Source organism: Alternaria novae-zelandiae, assembly GCF_023758075.1.
Source record: "Alternaria novae-zelandiae strain BMP 2774 chromosome Unknown scaffold_1, whole genome shotgun sequence".
Lineage (NCBI taxonomy): Eukaryota > Fungi > Ascomycota > Dothideomycetes > Pleosporales > Pleosporaceae > Alternaria > Alternaria novae-zelandiae.
This window is the reverse complement of record NW_026056961.1, coordinates 1,861,816-1,879,730: the sequence shown is the minus strand read 5'-3', so window position 1 is coordinate 1,879,730 and position 17,915 is coordinate 1,861,816. Positions and strand designations below refer to the sequence as shown.

The window sequence follows — 17,915 nt, the reverse complement described above, 5'->3', positions numbered from 1 at the left end:
ACTTTGTTACTTTCTAGTGATGCAATTTAACACCCCTTCTTACTCCCCAGCACAATCATCGCAAAACCACTCTCCCTCCGGAACTGTCTTCGACGTCATCCCAATGCATGCAAAGTGGAACCACTCGCCCGCGCAATTCTCTCCATCACACGCCACCATATCACCAGTTTCACGCCGACATGCTCGGAAGCAGTAGTGGCTTGACTCCGGCTCCGGCTCATCGTCGCCGCCATCCTCGAAACCGTGCTCAGAAGCAAAGGCAGAATCATCATCGTCGTCGGCAAACAGGATTGGTGTGTCTCCACTGGCACCAACAGCAGGAAGCCCGGCGACTACATCGTCACCACCGTCCTCAATCTCCTCACTCTCTGTGTCGTTGTCGGCGCCAGGCTCCTCAGCGAGCAGCTGCTCGACAACAGCGAGGGGAACGTCGGCGGCAAAGGCTACGAGCTCAGCCATCTTGCGCCTCTTGCGCGGCATGTCGTCGTCAGAGTCATCTGACTTGCGCTTGTTGGAGGGAGGCGCGCAGGACGGACAAGACCAATGTACAGGGCGATCTTGCAGCCCTACACAGCTGAGATGGTAGTACCGGGGGCGGCACCGGCGGTTGACGCACCCAATTATGGGTGTGAGGTAGGTGTTTGGGGTGTTGCAGGTGCAGATGCCGGAAATTGGAGGGGAAGCGCCAGCGCTTCCAGAAGTGGCTTGCTCGGTGATGGTAGAAGTCATGATGGCTGTTGTGAGGAGTGATTTGAAGATGGTATAAAGAAGTGGCTTGAAATTGGGACTGGTAAGTGGAGATGGGAGTAGAGGTTGCTGGGAGAAAGTAGGAGAGGCCAGAACTACTTGATATAAGGATGCCCAGGGCCGTACTGCAATGCTGGTCTATTGTTCCTGTGATAACAATAGCGAGGTGAGAATACTGCGACGACAATAGCGCGGCAATGAGAGTGAAGTGAAGGTGGAATTCTTGGCACTGATGTGAGAGACGAAATCGCAAACTACATGTAACGAACAATAGGCGGAGCATTTGCAATAGTCGCAAACAATCCTTCCTGCGCTCTCACAGTACATATTATCCTACTCTCCGTGACCAACGATCTGCCTCCTCCCATGTACACCCTCCCACTGCTCCCAAAGCCCCTTCCAAATGTCTCTCTCACTCCTGCCTAGACCAGCGAACATAGCGTCTAGTCCATCCCTGTGCAAGCTCGCCGTGCCGATAACTTCCCAGATGCCTGGCATCAACTTCTCCCTCACCTCCTGATCTAATCGTCCGTTGAGCTGGAAGCGGCAGAACGATGCGAGGAGAGGGTACAGGAATTTGCTAGCCTTGTCGCGGGCTGCCTTGATGGGGTCGTTGAGGTCTTTGGAGTTACGTGACTGATGATGCTGGTGTGCCTTGGTTATAGAAGATTGCGGTGGGTTGCACAGAGTCGAGAGAAGACGCGTGAATTGCGCTGCATTTGCGGGTGTGAGACGCACTGGCTCCGTAGCTGTGACGGTACGTAGCCACGAAGGTAGAGCGCCACTGCGACTAGCATTCGGAATGAACAGGCAGAACAGCAGGCCTTGCAGAAGCGGTAAGAGGAGATGGAAGCGTCCGCCTAGGCGGCCACGGTGTACGAGTAGGGTGAGGCGACTCGTATGGCAGAGCCTTGAAAAGATCTCAGGAGCATACTGAGATGACAGTACGGGGCTGCTTCGGGATGTGAGCTTTACGAGTACGCTGAATACGCATTCAATACTGTGTTGTGAAGCAAGCGAGGGTTTGTCGTTCAGAATTGTGTCAATGCAGCCGAGCAGAGCGTTGAAAGAATCATAGTCGGGACTCTCGGCAAGCAGAACGCATATCCTTGGTAGCAGTGCAAGCTGCCTCTGCTTGAGCTCGGCGTTGGATTCCAGCTGGTCGTCCACGGTCTTAATAAGATCGTCGAGAATGCGGTAGGACGCGGCAAGGTTTGGCTGCTTTTGATCAACAGTCAGTGTTGTGACCAAGTCTAGCTTTTCGTGAAAGACAAGCGGGCCGAGCGTATTGCGCAGTGTCGTATACACGTTATCTTGTATGCGAACTGGGCTACTTCTGAGGACGGTAAGCGCCAGGCTGACCAGCCACTTGACGTCTGGGTAGAGCTCATATTTGGCGATCAATGTGTAGACTCGTGCGAAGTAATCTACAACTTCGCTCGGGATGAGAACCGATGGATCGATATATTGCTCGAGATCAATGGCGTCCTTGAGCCATGTGCGGAGCCATGCCTGGACACGGCCAAGCTGTTTCACTTCTTTCAAGGCGTCTATAGACAGCTCGTTGAAAGCGTCCAACGACCCTTGAAGCAGTGCAATATCCTCACTACCAAGACATTGCTTGAGCAGGTCGACATAGCGCTCGATGTGAAGCAATGAGTTTTGCTTTTGGGAAACCGACGTCGCTCGCAAGACCGAGAGCCTTGCTAGCGTGCACTTATTGGTGGCTTTTGCAATGGATAGCAGCCGTCCTGCGTAGGCGATGAAGAACTCTTTGTTTTGGGCTTGAGCCTGATTCGGAATGATATGGCCAAGGGTTCTTTGGACGAGCTCTCGCAGGAGCTGCAATGCTGCATCTGTTTCGAGATTTTGGCGATGCAGCTGTTCCGCGATGTCGAATATGACGTCTGCGTCGGTAGAAATTTTGGCTTTTGCATTTGGAACATATTGGAGATGTGCCATGACGCTTAAGGGTACTACTGTGTCGCTCTGTCCGAGGTCGAGGAGTTCGGTCGTGCGGTCCAGTATGGCTTGTCTTTGCTCGCGGGACAAAGCCGAAGGTTGAATATGAAGTATTGCTTCGCCGACCACAGCAGGCATCTTGTTTCCGGCTCCCTGACCGAGAGCCTCCACAAGAGCTGCACAGTATGCGTCTTGTATGACGGAGTTTCCATGCTCGAGGATGGACTGAGAAAGAGATTGACAGATGAGATCCCTGGTAACGCCATCGAATTGAGGTAGCTTCGATAGTAAGGCATGCAGAGATTGGCGGCATGTATCCTTATCTGCGTGCTCGAGGAGACTGATAGAGTATGCGCAGAAAACCTGGATCATATTCTGCTGTGCGTCGGGTTCTAGCTCACTGGAAGTTAATGAGCTGATTGCCTTGCCTAAACCACTGCGAATGATCTCCTCCGAACTGGACAGGGTCTGGAGACGATCACAGGTATTAAGCCAGAACAATGTTGCAGCAGCTCTTGCAGATGCATCTGCGCCTTCGCCGGCGTCTCGGCGCCCTGCTGACTTGACTTTCAAAGCTTGTTCGAGCAGCGGATAGAGTAGCTCATGTTGCAGCGGAGATGACGCGTGAAGCTCGATGGGCCATAACTTCTCTAGTAGTTGGCACAGTGTGAACCAGGAGAGATGGGCATAGGTGTAACGGCTGTACTTGAGTTCCTGAACCCATGCCTTGTATGTGAGGAACAAAGCATGAAGCTCAGATTTAAGTGCTTCGATCGTGTTCTCGGACTGGATTGATTGAAGAAGAGCCGGCATTAGGACAGCGCTGCTTGCTGCATTCTTGTAAGCGGCGAGTTTCCTAACCTTGACGTTCTCTTCGGCGGAGGTCTCGATTGCCACAGCAAGTTGCGCCAGGCGCTCCGCATGCTCCTGAATCAGTGTTGTTATCTGGTTTTGGGTCAGGGATGGTTCGAGAGACTCTGCCAGAGCACTGTGCAGGGCGCGATCTTCCCAAATGATTTCCTGTCCGTCCTTGAGAGAATTGCGCTTGCCGTGCCTGTAGCTCTTGACCAACTGCTCATCCCATCTCCGGATGAAGCCAAGTAGATTCCTGTGGCGCACAAACGCCAGCATCAGTGGCTTGATGATCCTCTCCAGAATTTCAGCGCGTCCTAAGGGAGCACCGGCCTCGTTGTTGGACGCAGAATGTTGCAGTTTAGAGCCGATGGCTGTCTGCTCTTGGATAAAGCCTGTACCCTCCAACTCTGAAGCCGTTATCTTCTCAAACAAGAACTCAGTAAGGTCAGTCTGGCGCTCTTGCATAACTTTGGCTCCCAACTTCGACTCCACAAAGACTGATGAGTCGAGTTGAATGAGAGATGCGATGAGGGACCAATGCACCTGCTTCTCCTGACGTTCGGGGTACTTTACACCACAGTGATACCAGAAGGTTTTTTTTACAAGGTCTGCAGAAAGGCTTACTTCATGCGCTTGCAGAACGTGAATAGCACCGCTAAGCGCAGTAACGGCCGTCGGCCGTGTGATGAACTTCGGAGGTGTGGTTAGCGAGCACCCAGCACACTCAGCAAGCGCCGAAAAGACAGCCTGTATCCAAGGCTTCTCCATGGCTCTGCTCCTGGGCGTCCGTGATGGAGAGGCGCGGATTGCTAGATCGAGCACATGAGGGACTGTGTTGAAAAGAGATGCGAGCTCTGTAGGTAGCGCGTCGCCACCATCCTCGATCTGCGCAGCCTGGAGGAGCTTTGCGCGAAGCGGTTCCAGATTACTTGCAAGGACTGTGGTATCTCGGGCGTTCGGGCCAACATCGTTTGAGCCTGTAGCGACACTGACATCTGCAAAGAAAGCTGCTCTTGATGGTGCGAGCAGGTGTCTGGCCAAAAGCTTGTCGAGCGCTGCGATTGCGCGATCAAGGGTTCTCTGAGAGGATCTTGGTGTACCATCGTTACGCATCTTTTTGAGAACTTCCAGCAATGTCAAAATAGGCACGAGGCACTCGGTGTTGAACTCCTCAGCGGATGCCCCAGTCTCGTCTTTGACTTCAGCGGCTCGCAGGTCCCACATTTCAAGCGCAAGCGACAGGTTCAGGTAGTCTTCCAAAGTAGTAACCTCGGAAGTGGAAGAAGGCGTCGCGCACAGTATCCGGACAGCAGTAAGCCAGAACCTTAGAATGCGCGAGGCTTCTGCGCTGTCTGTCCTCAAAACCATCTTCATCAGCTCAGCCTGGGTAGTATCGTCGCTTTGGTCGCTTCCGGCCAGGTGAGCGATAGAGTTTACTACAGTCCTGACCACGCCGAAAAGACGGTCCAGGTTTACAGGGCCGGCTGCTGTCGATGCTGCCGATGATGCCTCAGCGGTTCCTCGTTTGCGCTTCTTGGATGGTTTGGTTCCTTCGCGGACGGTCGCGCTCGACTCGGAGTCATCTTTCATGTGAACGTCTTCTGAAGTGGCCGTCGACTGTAGGACTGCGTCTGTGTTGAAGTTCTCAATGAGGGTTCTCTCCAAGATACTGGGGAAGGCGGCATCGCGTAGATGCGGTGCGCTTCTTGAGACGGGCAAGACATGTATCATCCAGTCGAGAAGCTGCCACGCGCTGGCATTTGTTCGCGCTGTCCGCCCGGTTTCCGTCTCGTCTTTCAACTTGTCGAGGATCCATCGCAGAACCCATTCCGCTCTTGCGCGCACAAGTCGTCGTATGATTTCTGATCTTGTGTCGTGGTCCTGTATGGTACTCCAGTCTTCGGGAAGGCCTATAATATGCGCAGCTTGGCGGATCTGTTCGTCGAGGTCGGAGAAGTCTTGGTTGATGGCTTGCAGCCGCGGTCGGGTCGACGCAGGGTCGTTCTTGGAGGCCTGCTATGTTGTCAGCTATGTATATACCTATGAGTATGAAGAAATCCTACTGGCTTGATTGGTGCCATCTTGTCACCTCGGTACCCGTTGTGATTGCAAGAACTGGGGAAGATCGCAAAGGCCTGGTATGCGGAAAAAGTTTGGGCACGGACCAGCCATCCTAGTCGTGCCTGCCAAGTGCCGGCGACGTCAAAGTTCCGCTTGGAGCTCCGCCCAGCGCCCATCAACACCACGTCGAACCGCTGTCCATCACCCCCAGCACACCGAGTGCGCCCTTGAACCGCCCAATTGCACTCGCAAACACGCCCGCCATGGCCGACAACACCCCCCAGCCCGTCGCTCCCATCTCGCGCACCACACGTCCCATGAGCGAAGCTCTCCTCAACGAAAAGGTACAATCCCCGGGAAAGAGGCCTCTGAGGCATGGCAAAAACATCTGCACATCTTTGAAAGAGGTATCAAAATATACCAGAAGCGGGGTAGTCAAATAATGGCAGTCTTGGCCCGCCTCACGCGACTACTGCCAACTTCCGTTCGATCATACGCCGAGACAAGAATGTTGGAACGCTATCGGACAGTCATGCTAACATGATCCCAGTGGGACCGCTGCCTCTCTTCAATGCTCATCCGCTCCGGCCTCGGCCTGTCATTCGGCGTCGTCTTCTCCGTACTTCTCTTCAAGCGCCGCGCATGGCCCGCATTCACCGGTCTCGGTTTCGGTGCCGGAAGGGCCTGGGAAGAGTGCGACAACGTAAGATACAATTAGTCTTGGAACTGGCATAAGAGACCGAATACTGACAGAGGAACAGTCCTTCAAGCGCGCAGCATCACCCCCGAAAGACGGCCTCCGCATTATCCGACCATAAGCCAACTATTCTCCACGAACGAGATGGATCGGAACTATTCTATGTAATTCGAACTTTGCATGCGGACGATGCGCTGTACAGTAGGGCATGGTATAGATCATTTTGAGCAATTGAACGCTGTACTTTTCCACAACCGCTGCATGATTTCTTCCAGCTACACCCACCTACACTTTCTCTATCATATCATATACTCCCTCCCTGCTATTGATACTGCCTTCGTCATCTTCTCAGGTCCTACCATTTCTTCTCCTTCTTGCGTATCTTAAGGTTATGGCAAATCTTGCCCATGTCCACCCCCACCTCACTTGACCCACTCCTCAAACTTGTACTCCTCCGCTCCATCCGCCACTGTGAACCTGTAGGTACTGAACACGATACTCTCATACAGCTCGCGTCCAGCAGCCCTCGCCTTTCTATGCCACGGCCCCAGCCCTCCTTTGTACGCATCTTCCCTGCTGTGCCAGAAGCCTACCACCATGGTCAGCGGAGCCCATCCTAAACCACTTCACTTTGGGTATGGGGAAGAAGGGAACAACAACGTACAAGTAGCAAGATTTCTCCTCTCTCCATCTGCCTTTCCGAACCAATACTTCAACAGCCCCCCACTATCACACGCCTCCCGATGAGATTCTGCGTCGAGTCGATACAGATACTCCTCGTCGATTCCTTCCTTGAGCTGTGAGCGGAAGACCACAACGTAGAAACTGGTTTCTCTCCAGGTGAAGTTTTCCCTTGCGATCAGATCGCGCAGAGCGGTCAGGACAGAGTCGAAGTTCAGGGCCTGGGTGTAGGAGGCGGTTGTGTATGTGGGTGTTGCTGGTTTCAAGACTGTAAGAGCTAGTGCGAGCAGCCTGGAAGAGGTGGTCAGGTGCGGAGAGGAAAGATCAAGGTAATGGCCTGGGATGTTGTACGGGGAGGAGATCAGGAGAGTGGAGGGTGGCTGTTCAGCTCGTAAGGCGGTCTTGTTGGACTGCTCGTTGCAAAGTGTGAGTTGCTCATGTGCCGCGGCCTCGAAACGCAGTTTATCGAAGTCGGTGGATATAGATGTTGGGTCGAGCAGGCCATGGATTTGCGTGGCGTCCAGAATGGGCAGTACCGCTGGTAGCTTCATGGAAACCTCGTGTGGTGACAAGGGAGTTGTGACAGCGATGTTGGCGCCAGGAGTCTGTATCATCATCGAAGTGACCTCCAGAGCCATAATGCAAATTGCACTTGTGGGCACGATTTGGGGGATCTGTTGTATGTAGATGTCCGGTACCGAGATGTTGCACGAAGTATCTTCCACTGCGTACTACTCCTAGCTCTTGCACAGCATCGATCTTGGTGAGTACTGTAACGATGACAGCCTAAAATTTGACATTAATTGGTGGAATACAAGACGGATGTAGTTGTGTCGCGGATTCGAATAGGCAGTAGTAGGAGGCCGAGCTCGGCGCTATGAAGGCGCGGTGACTGATGAGTGACCTTTCGCTACAAGCACGTTTGATCACGCAATCTGACGAATACGATACTAGGCCCTCCAAGATCAGCACACGCAACAAGGTCGATCTGTTGAAGGGTAGGAGCGACTGTACGCTCTAACACGTGGAGAAAGATGGGGCTGATTGGTTCGTTGGCCGGTTACGTACAATTCCATGTATACCCTGGCTGCATCTGCAGTGAGCCATGATCTTAGCGACATTCGGAAAAGAGCGCAGATGAAAGCCAGGTCCAAATTTTGAAAGTCAGGCTTTCCGTCTTTCCATATCGATTATCGCACGTTGCGGAAGACCGAGGAAAGTGGACGTGTCTCGCCTGCTAGGTTTCCCGTCTCGGTCATCCTTTGTAATCGCTACGTGGATATCCAATCCTTGCGCATCCCTTACGCCTTGCTAACAGAGAGACTGAGTACAATTACACAGAGGGTATCAAGTAAAATGAGAGGCATACAAGGTATGCAGGTCAACCTGACTGTCGTAAAGAAAGGGCTTATTCCACAATCGCCGTCTGCGCGAGCCTATACATGCGTTGATAGCCAAATTCATGCTGGTCTTTTGTTGGGGGTACCTCGCAGCCATACTCTTCAATGCAAGCGTCAAAGGGCTTGTTCTGTAAGCGGTTGTCTCCCGGCGGTAGCGGCAGATCGTTTCCTCGATCTCGCAACTCGGTCTTGAGCTCCATCAGGTTACCCCACAAGATGAAGAGCTTCTCCTCGAGTTTCTTGAGAACCTTGGGCTGATTCGTGAGACTGCGAAAGTATTAGTAAGGTAGTAATCGTGAAGGAACAGGCTTGCTCACTCAACAGCGTTCATCTTTAGCAGAAACTGCGCAGCTTCGTTGTTGACGACCACGCGCAGTTTCTCGGCCACTGTATCGCGAGGAACGTTGGCATCTTCGAGTAGGAGAACGAATCCCCATTCCCACTTCTCGTTCGCATGGGCACCACTCGAGCTCTGGCGCTTGGGATGCTTGTTCCACTTCCTGTCTCTTGTACTATGCGCGAAGAGCTTGATTTCAGGAGGATAAACATCTACTATCCGCACGCGAGATCGATGTCTGCAGTTGATGAATGGAAGTTCAAATGTGGTGTACTTTTCTGTTGTCGTCACCGTCCGGTGAGGGTTGTGTATGATTTCGGAAATTGTGGATAGTTTCATGTGGGGAAAAGCGGCGGTGACTGAGGAGAGTCAGTGTGGAGAAGAAAGAGGCCGGGCAGTCTTACCGTTTGTGTTAATGCCACCACGACCTTTTTCCCATTCTCGTTCTGCTCGCTGGAGCTCTTCCAGTTCGGCCTCCTTGTCTGCTCGCGCCTTCAGTTTCTTGGCCTCTCTTTTCTCTTTTGCAGATTTGGCAGAATGCTGCTTCGGTTCATTCTGCAACGCCTGAAAAGCTGTTTTGGTCTCGCGTTCCTTTTCGTACTCTTCCCGCCGTTTGTTAATTGCTTCGATCTCGCCCTCGCTCTTCAGGAGCATAATATCGACTTTTGAATCGTTCATTTTGTCCTCATGTAGAGCACCCTCCAACTTGCCATTGGTAGCCAGCTTGGCTCGCATGTTTCTTACAAAGACGAAGTCACCCTGGCCAAGGTTTTCCTGTATCCAAGCCGCATTTGCTCCATACACGGTGATGTTGAGGACCATGTGACCAAATGGACTACTCCAGCGCCTTTCTCTGACCGGGAAATCTTTTTCCGAGTCTGGATCTGGGTAGTAGAGCATTTGTTCATTCGGAGTATAGTCGGTCACTTTCAAGTCGACTCGGTCACCTAACTGAGTATAGTAGAAGTCGACAACCTGTGCACAAACATCGTAGAAGGTATCAAGTTGCAGATCCTTGATTAAAGACTTCTTCCTTGCTGTCTTGGCTTTGGAAGCACTAATGGCCGCATGCTGCTTCACTTGTGGTGCTGCGCCCTTGGATGCATGCTTTAGATGTATGACAGCCATCTGCTCTGAAATCGTCGGGGGAGGGCCCCCAGTCCTTTCGTGAGGCAGCTTTTGACTGCCGGCCTGAAACGCCTCGCTCAGCCCCGGAACGGGAATCCTGTGGCTTGGGAAGACGACGATGTGGCAGGTCCTAGAACCAATGGCGTCCATGCGAAACTGGTACTCTTGCAGCTGCCACCTTCGGAGTATGACGACATCGCCAACGGTCTTGGGAAACTTGTCTTCGGTTGGTCTGAACAATCGGCAGGTGATGCTTGATTCACCTCCAACCTCACCAGACGTGAAGTCATCTTGAATAGTGAAGTTTAGGGCCATGTCCTGTCTTCGCGTTGTTTTGGGAAGATCAAGACTGACCAGCACGCCGATTAGACTGACCGTGGACTTCGCCTCGGTGGCATCTTTGATAGCCGTGAAGCCGTTGGGCAGCTGCAGCGGCATTGCAGCTGGAGATGGCCGAAAGCGGTTAGCGTGGACTGCGAGGCCGTCAAAGGAGAAGCAATTGCAGGAGAGGCGAAGTGGCTGAGACTAGGCCTTTGTCTGTCGTAGTGGTCTCGCAATACGGGCGTGCAGGTGTGACAAACAGCTGCAGGGTGGCGGGGGCATATCACTGCGACAGTCGCGACGCGTCGTGGTGGTTGCTTGGGTAGAGCGCTCGAGCCAAGCTACTAGCGCCAATACCCGCTTCGCCGCTTCCGCTTTCAAAATCACCCCTCTGGTAGGAAAGTTTACTCCCCTTTACAAACAAACAGCCGCACCCAAATCTTGTCCGACTCCCACACTGCACGCCCACCAGAGTCGCTAGCATGGCCGACAAGTACATCCCCGAGCACCGTCGCACGACGTTCAAGGCGAAGAGCGCCTTCAAGCCAGACGAACTCCGCCGCCGCCGTGAAGAGCAACAGGTCGAGATCCGCCGGGCGAAGCGTGAGGAGAACCTCGCAAAGCGCCGCGGTATCGCTGGACGGGACCAGCCGGGCGCCTCGCTCGGCGCTGCCCCCGACAGCGACGATGAGGGCGGCAACATCGAGAGCCAGGTGCGTGTATACCCCACCATCCCGTGCCTCAGCGAGCACAGAGAGTGAGAGAGCAGCAGGCTGACATAACGCGATGTAGCTCAACGAGGAGCTCCCCCAGATGGTAAAGGGCGTCTTCTCGGAACAGATCGACGAGCAGATCCAGGCGACGACCAAGTTCCGCAAGCTGCTGTCCAAGGAGCGCAACCCCCCGATCGAGCGCGTTATCGAGACCGGCGTCGTGAGCCGCTTCGTCGAGTTCCTGCGCTCCCCGCACACGCTGGTGCAGTTCGAGGCCGCCTGGGCCCTCACCAACATCGCGTCGGGCTCGGCGCAACAGACACAGGTCGTCATCGAGGCGGGCGCCGTGCCCATCTTCGTCGAGCTGCTCAGCAGCCACGAGCCAGACGTGCGCGAGCAGGCCGTCTGGGCCCTGGGCAACATCGCCGGTGACAGCCCCGCCTGCCGCGACTTTGTCCTGCAGGCCGGTGCTCTCCGCCCGCTGCTGGCCCTGCTGGGCGACAGCCGCAAGCTCAGCATGCTGCGCAATGCCACCTGGACCCTGAGCAACTTCTGCCGCGGCAAGACCCCTCAGCCCGACTGGCAAACTGTGAGTTCTGCTCGCTGCCCCACTTAACTCGAGGTACTAATTGTCCAGCAGATCCAGCCTGCCCTGCCCGTGCTCGCCAAGCTCGTATACTCGCTCGACGACGAGGTCCTCATCGACGCCTGCTGGGCCATCTCGTACCTCTCCGATGGCTCCAACGACAAGATCCAGGCCGTCATCGAGGCCGGCATCCCCCGCCGCCTCGTGGAGCTGCTCATGCACGCCTCGACCTCCGTCCAGACCCCCGCCCTGCGCTCCGTCGGCAACATCGTGACTGGCGACGACGTCCAGACCCAGGTCATCATCAACTGCGGCTCGCTCCCCGCGCTGCTGTCCCTCCTCAGCTCCACCAAGGACGGAATCCGCAAGGAGGCCTGCTGGACCATCTCCAACATCACCGCCGGCAACTCGACCCAGATCCAGGCCGTCATCGATGCTAACATCATCCCCCCTCTGATCCACCTCCTCCAGAACGGCGACTTCAAGACGCGCAAGGAGGCCTGCTGGGCCATCTCCAACGCCACCAGCGGTGGTCTGCAGAAGCCTGCTCAGATCCGCTACCTCGTGCAGAGCGGCTGCATCAAGCCCCTCTGCGATCTCCTCGCCTGCCCCGACAACAAGATCATCCAGGTTGCCCTCGATGGTCTTGAGAACATTCTCAAGGTCGGAGAGATGGACAAGGAGGCCAGCGAGGGTGGTGCTGGCGGCGAGCCCATCAACCGCTACGCTCTCTTCATCGAAGAGGTCGGCGGCATGGAGAAGATCCACGAGTGCCAGAACAACGCCAACGAGGAGATCTACATGAAGGCCTACAACATCATCGAGAAGTACTTCGCCGACGAGGAGGGTGAGGCGGAGAACATGGGCGAGGCCGGACCCCAGGTCAACCAGGACGGTCAGTTCGGCTTCGGCGCCGCTGGTCAGCAGCAACAACAAAACTTCAACTTCGCCAACGGAGGTGACTCCATGGACATGTAAGCGGGTCTAGGTCCGCGACGAGTCCGAAGTTGAAACGTTGCATTTCAGTGCAGCCCTTCCACCACGCTAGCCAGCCACGAGAGCACGACTAGTAGTGTTTGCAGTATCCTGGACGAACACGGAGATCATACACGATATGATACATGATCCACGGAAGTGCTATGATTGCGAGGACCTTTGTGTTTCCTTAGCAATACCCCCATCCTTTCCAGCTATCACTTCGCCATGATTTCAATGAAGCCTTAAAGATACACCGTCTTGTACCCCACCCATGTTCAATAACCGCATCATATCCCCGGCGTTGCGTGTTTGTCTAGCTTGTCTGAAGATCGGAATGGTTGGACTGGGCGGTCTGCTCTGGAATGGCGCTCTACACAATTGGGTGCAAGGGCAACATGCGCTCGCAGTCCAGCCGCGCCAGCCAGATAGCTGAATAAATCGCCGAGTAATCGGCTTACAACATAGCCTGGTCGACATGAATGAAGTTGCATGTGATTGTTGAACTAACAGTGCCGCTAGCTGGGAAAGTAACACGTGCGTCATCCGCGGAACCCTGATCACCCCGCCCCGGCATGCCTCCGCGAACCACGCGTGGGGTTAGCTGTCTTTGCTGGCTCGCTTCGTGATAGCATGTCGCGTGTCTCAGGATGAAATCCGTAATATCGCGTGCGCGCCTACGCGACGTCTCTGCAATCTGTGCAGAATCCAATGATATCCCAAGCAACGCCCTGGACCGATGGCGCAATCATCGCGAACACACCGCCGCCCCGAACTCGCAGCCAGCGCACCACCATCTTGACACAACTGCCATTCCACACATTCAGCACCAGGGTCACTACTTCTGCGTGATTTGAGACGCTGAAGTTTGACTACACAACAACAGATACCCAACATGTGTAGGTTTATGGTAAGCAGAGCACCACAGACCCGCGCAGTACGCAGCTAACACCCACAGGTCTACAAAGGCAAGGATGAGATACTCCTCTCCGAGCTCATTCTAAACCCTTCGCATTCTATCCTTACACAATCCTTCGACTCGCGCCTCCGCCTAGTACGTTACCATCCACCACCCACATCACCCCTTCCACTAACCACCACCAGGACAGACGGCGCCCACACAACGGCGACGGTTTCGGCATCGGCTACTACACCTGCCCATCCCTCGGTCCCACGCCCTGCGTCTTCACCTCGACGATCCCAGCATGGAACTGCATAAACCTCTCGCGCATCGCGTCCAAAACCACATCGAGCCTCATCTTCGCCCACGTCCGCGCTACAACCGAGGGTAACCTCAGCGACAGCAACTGCCACCCCTTCAGCTACAAGAGCCTCATGTTCATGCACAACGGCGGCATAGGATGCTGGAAACAGATCAAGCGGAGACTGGCTATGAGTCTGGACGAGAAATGGTTCAACGTTGTAGGTGGGAGTACGGATAGCGAGTGGGCGTTCGCTACCTTTCTCGATTGTCTCGATAAAGCTGGTATTTCACCCGATAAGGATGTTGAGCCAGGTGTAGGCTTCGGACATACGGTACTGCGTAAAGCGATACTGAAGACGATTGAGCGGCTCAATGGCTTCATCAAAGACGTCGTGGGCGAACAAGGTGTCGGCGAGGAGGATAGCAGGAGTTTGCTCAACTTCGCTGTTACGGATGGTGTTAGCGTGGTTTGCTCGCGGTACGTGAGTAGTAAGACGGATGAAGCAGCCAGCCTCTTCTTCAGCAGTGGAACGAGCTGGCGCGAACTCAACGCTCAGTCTCAGGACTCTGATGCTGGTGTTTCTGTCGATGACGAGGAGAGGGAGAGGGATTACGTTATGGAACGTAGGGACAAGGGGAGTGATATCGTGCTTGTGGCTAGTGAGCCGTTGACGTTTGAGAGGGGTATGTTATTCTTCACGTCCCTTCTGGTGCATCGTGTGCTAACAAGAACAGATAACTGGGTTACGGTCCCCACGAATAGTACGCTTACTATATCGAAGCAGACGGTCATGATTCATCCCATCGTCGATGAGTTTTACAGTCCCAACCCGGCGCATGAGCGAAGCGCGAATTTCGCGCAGGCGAAAGGGCAGACGGTCACAGGTAGTGATAAGAGGGTGCTAGGTGCTGTCGGGGACGCGACTTAGTGAAGAGCATTGAGAGTCAGAAATATTGTATTGGGTTGGCCGTAGCCTTGGGAATCTACGTGACGGCCGTAATCTAGTCCAAATAAGTCATCATGTAATGGTTGCGTTGCATATTGCAGTTGTATCCCGAAAGCAGACGCGAGCCAGTCAGCCAGCCCCATGTTGGAATTCGACTCTCCTCCCCTGTCGCGTTAGATGAGAGAAGATTGCCCCTTGACGGTTCGTGTGTCGCAATATCAAGGTTTTCGCTTGAGGACGTTGCTGCTAGCCAAAGACTCCATCCACAGCCTTGCTTTCTCCCTCTCTATCTTGATCACGTCTGGATGCTCCTGCCCTGAAGACTTCTTCTCTGCCATCTTCTTGTCCGATATGGCCTTCTCGATAACGGGATGAGTCTTGTCGTCGCGCACCGAATATGATGCCTCTGCCCTATAGGGATTGATGTTGACTGAAGCTTCGTCTTCCATGAGAGGACCATAGTCTCGAACCACGGTCTGGCAGAACTCCTTCCAACCTCTATTCAAGATTTCTAGCCCCCGTTCCTGTTCCTTGGTGTTGAGGCAGCTGTATTCAATACTCCATTTTGCCAGTTGCTTCCAGCTCCAAAGGGACATGGTGGGGTCGCCGACCATGATTTGGTAGAATTCGTGTGACATTGAGTTGCTGTGCGCATTGTTAGTACCGAACTCGTTCGGTACGCAAAAGGTTTGCATGGGCGGTATCTCTTACCTGAAGAGTGATGGGTTGTCTGAGTTGACTGTGCAAGGTATGCCCGCAGCCAGCAGTTCTGGGTATGGGTGTTCTTTGACGTTTCTGCAAAGATGCAAAAGCTCATTCGAGATAGGACAAAGCTCAATGCAGATACCTTTGCTGGTCTTCGTCTTCTTGAATTTCTCAATGAGATGGGTATGCTTCATGAGCGCGTATCCGTGGCCAATGCGCTTCGATTCCAGCGCCACTGCGTCGTAGAGGTTGGAGTTCTCCGGATCGGAGGAGCCCCCGGTGTCGAGCAGTGTCTCACCGGCGTGGAACATGAAAGGTATGTCCAATTTGAGTTTCTTACACGTTTCCTGGAATGTAACGAGCTCTTTCCTATAAAACCCAATGTGGTTGGGCCGGTCCTCCGCGCCCACGAGATCGAAACCTAGGGGTGTTAGAAACGGTTGCGCTTTGAGTGTCAGGTGCTGCTTACCACAAATAAGATCCGGGAATTCCATCTTGAGCGCTATGCAATCTCTCATCTCCTTTTGCATAAGCGGTATGGGAATAGACCGTGGTGTGCAATATATGATCTTGAGTCCAAACGGGAACTTGTCATCGTTGCCATGCTGCTCTGCAAGCATTTTCCTCTTTTCCTTCATTCCATCTACAATGAGTCGCATCTGTTCGTGGTTCTTGATACGCTTCTCGTGAATGCCGCTGTCGGCAGGAATGAACTTGTCCAAAAGCATTGGTCGTAATTCGGCGTACATGACGTTCTCCTCGATCATGCGGTCAATAGCATCGCCTATGTATTCTTTGTAGACGCTCTCATAGTTTAGTAAGCCTTTGAAAGCCCTGGTAGCTTGGTTGAAGCGAGCCCATACTCTGTGTATACGTTAGTGAGTACTGCGATGATGCAGGAGCAACACATACCCATTCACAGTCTGTGTAGGCCCATAGGCTTCGTCAAGGCTAAGAACCATCTTCGATCTTAACCAGTTCTCAGCGGGACGAAGCTTGGTAGGCTTTGTCTGTCCACAGTGTTGTGGCTGTCCAGCTTGAAAAGTCTCAGGTTCTTCGTCTTGGTATTCACCTGGGAACTTTCTTTCAAATTCCTCCTGGAAGTCTGACCATGGCATCCAGGTAGTCTTCAGATAGCTTTCAGCCTTCGGGTTTTCCTGATCCATTAGTTTGGGGTAAGAGTCCGAGAAGATGTTGACACCAGGGTCGACGGTTGTTGGGTCGCAGATATTGAAAATCATCTCAGTCTCCCCCAGATGCTCCTTCTTTGTGATTGGTATGATACTGCGGATGTACATGTTCTTCATCTTGCGCGCTCGTACAAGAAGTATCTCAGGATGCAGTTCGGCATTGAAGTGAAGATGTAACAAAGCGCCCTTTGGAACATTCCTGGCGATTTGGTATAGCTTGCTTTCGTTGTCTATGCGGTCCTTGTTGGTAAGATATTGACCGCCCATGTCGCGATCATTTTCTAAAGGCAGCGCTTCTGACGGTCGGTTACCGAAAGTAACAACCCGCTCATACTCCCGAATCGCTCGGATGATGGCAGCAGCCCTTTCCTCAACTTTGTCGTCTTTGGATCTGGATTTATCCTTGGGTCTCGCTGGTCGATCCCAAGCACTGTCGTTCTCTGCTTTCACGAGATTCTGTGTCTTTTTCTCGTGAGCAGTGGCTACTTGATCAATACCTTCCAGAACGGCTTTGAACTGGATCTCCGCCCTCTTCTGAAACTCGGTCAGGTCCTCAGCGTTTGGGGAAGACATCTCGACGGTCTTTGGTTCTCCTGAATGTAGTGGTATCTTCCTGGTAGGTTGCGGGCTGAGGGCCCTCTTTCTCTTCTTTGGTGAGTCAGCTACAGTCATAACTGGTCGGTTTGAGTCTCCTGGAGAGTTGTGCCTGTCACGTACAAAGCTGCATCCAAAAGTCAACACAGCCGCGATAAACATGAGCCTTCACTTGGAGACTCACAATGTGGGGATGACAATACCACACGTTGCCAACAACCCCGGACGGGTTCTGTGGGACTCACTCGAAGTTTTGGGTTCGGCGTCAGTGGGCATGCCGATGACGATGGAATGAAGAAGCGTCTATCACCGGCTGCTCATGCCACCTGCGATAAGACTGCAGGTACAATGATATGAAGCGACACGACTGGTTCACGCCGCTCTCGGTGACCTTTCTCGATTGACCGGTTTGGGCTGTGTATGATTCGGGATATCCAACACAATCCTTAGATCCCGTGAAACGAGGTTGGTTCAAGGCACACCCCGTGACTAGATAGTGCTCTAACCAGGCGATTGATATGGTGTACCAATTTCAAGTACCGCTGTCCCGCTTGTCGGCCTATTGCACGTAGCGAACTGGGTTAGTATTGGAAATCACAAGGTAGTCGCGGCTGTGGTTTGTTCGCTGCGCCTCATACCCCGCGGCTAAGGAAATGCGCGAGGCTGGGAGACGAGTGATGCCTGGAGCGATGGCCACGACCAAGTACATGTGTCGTAGCGGCAGGATCGAAAGAAAGCGTGAGGAGAAGAAGAAAACGGCGACGTTTGCCCTAACTAGACGATGACGTTTCTTGCGCTCATAAATTCTGATG

General features: G+C 53.5%; 8 protein-coding genes across 8 annotated transcripts; 3 read left to right on the top strand and 5 right to left on the bottom strand.

The window, feature by feature from the left end:
• Window positions 1–39: 39 nt before the first annotated feature.
• J4E88_000600 (uncharacterized protein) lies at window positions 40–729 on the bottom strand (the record flags this gene model as incomplete). Its single annotated transcript, XM_049394274.1, has 1 exon — window positions 40–729. One exon carries the CDS (start codon window positions 727–729, stop codon window positions 40–42), a length of 690 nt encoding a protein of 229 aa, XP_049260103.1.
• A 351-nt stretch (window positions 730–1,080) lies between these two features.
• J4E88_000599 (uncharacterized protein) lies at window positions 1,081–5,645 on the bottom strand (the record flags this gene model as incomplete). Its single annotated transcript, XM_049394273.1, has 2 exons — window positions 1,081–5,577; window positions 5,628–5,645. The coding sequence occupies 2 exons, from the start codon at window positions 5,643–5,645 to the stop codon at window positions 1,081–1,083; spliced, it is 4,515 nt and encodes a 1,504-aa protein (XP_049260102.1).
• A 243-nt stretch (window positions 5,646–5,888) lies between these two features.
• MIC10 (Mitochondrial inner membrane organizing system component) lies at window positions 5,889–6,443 on the top strand (the record flags this gene model as incomplete). Its single annotated transcript, XM_049394272.1, has 3 exons — window positions 5,889–5,969; window positions 6,176–6,328; window positions 6,387–6,443. 3 exons carry the CDS (start codon window positions 5,889–5,891, stop codon window positions 6,441–6,443), a joined length of 291 nt encoding a protein of 96 aa, XP_049260101.1.
• A 301-nt stretch (window positions 6,444–6,744) lies between these two features.
• Window positions 6,745–7,641, bottom strand: J4E88_000597 (uncharacterized protein; the record flags this gene model as incomplete). Its single annotated transcript, XM_049394271.1, has 2 exons — window positions 6,745–6,911; window positions 6,987–7,641. 2 exons carry the CDS (start codon window positions 7,639–7,641, stop codon window positions 6,745–6,747), a joined length of 822 nt encoding a protein of 273 aa, XP_049260100.1.
• A 770-nt stretch (window positions 7,642–8,411) lies between these two features.
• Window positions 8,412–10,306, bottom strand: J4E88_000596 (uncharacterized protein; the record flags this gene model as incomplete). Its single annotated transcript, XM_049394270.1, has 3 exons — window positions 8,412–8,670; window positions 8,721–9,099; window positions 9,145–10,306. The coding sequence occupies 3 exons, from the start codon at window positions 10,304–10,306 to the stop codon at window positions 8,412–8,414; spliced, it is 1,800 nt and encodes a 599-aa protein (XP_049260099.1).
• Window positions 10,307–10,671: 365 nt separating this feature from the next.
• Window positions 10,672–12,466, top strand: J4E88_000595 (uncharacterized protein; the record flags this gene model as incomplete). Its single annotated transcript, XM_049394269.1, has 3 exons — window positions 10,672–10,902; window positions 10,982–11,491; window positions 11,543–12,466. The coding sequence occupies 3 exons, from the start codon at window positions 10,672–10,674 to the stop codon at window positions 12,464–12,466; spliced, it is 1,665 nt and encodes a 554-aa protein (XP_049260098.1).
• Window positions 12,467–13,174: 708 nt separating this feature from the next.
• J4E88_000594 (uncharacterized protein) lies at window positions 13,175–14,596 on the top strand (the record flags this gene model as incomplete). The annotated part of the gene is made up of 5 exons (XM_049394268.1): window positions 13,175–13,297; window positions 13,350–13,373; window positions 13,422–13,517; window positions 13,568–14,351; window positions 14,403–14,596. The coding sequence occupies 5 exons, from the start codon at window positions 13,175–13,177 to the stop codon at window positions 14,594–14,596; spliced, it is 1,221 nt and encodes a 406-aa protein (XP_049260097.1).
• Window positions 14,597–14,832: 236 nt separating this feature from the next.
• Window positions 14,833–17,181, bottom strand: J4E88_000593 (uncharacterized protein; the record flags this gene model as incomplete). Its single annotated transcript, XM_049394267.1, has 5 exons — window positions 14,833–15,259; window positions 15,326–15,740; window positions 15,789–16,183; window positions 16,232–17,154; window positions 17,176–17,181. 5 exons carry the CDS (start codon window positions 17,179–17,181, stop codon window positions 14,833–14,835), a joined length of 2,166 nt encoding a protein of 721 aa, XP_049260096.1.
• Window positions 17,182–17,915: the final 734 nt, after the last annotated feature.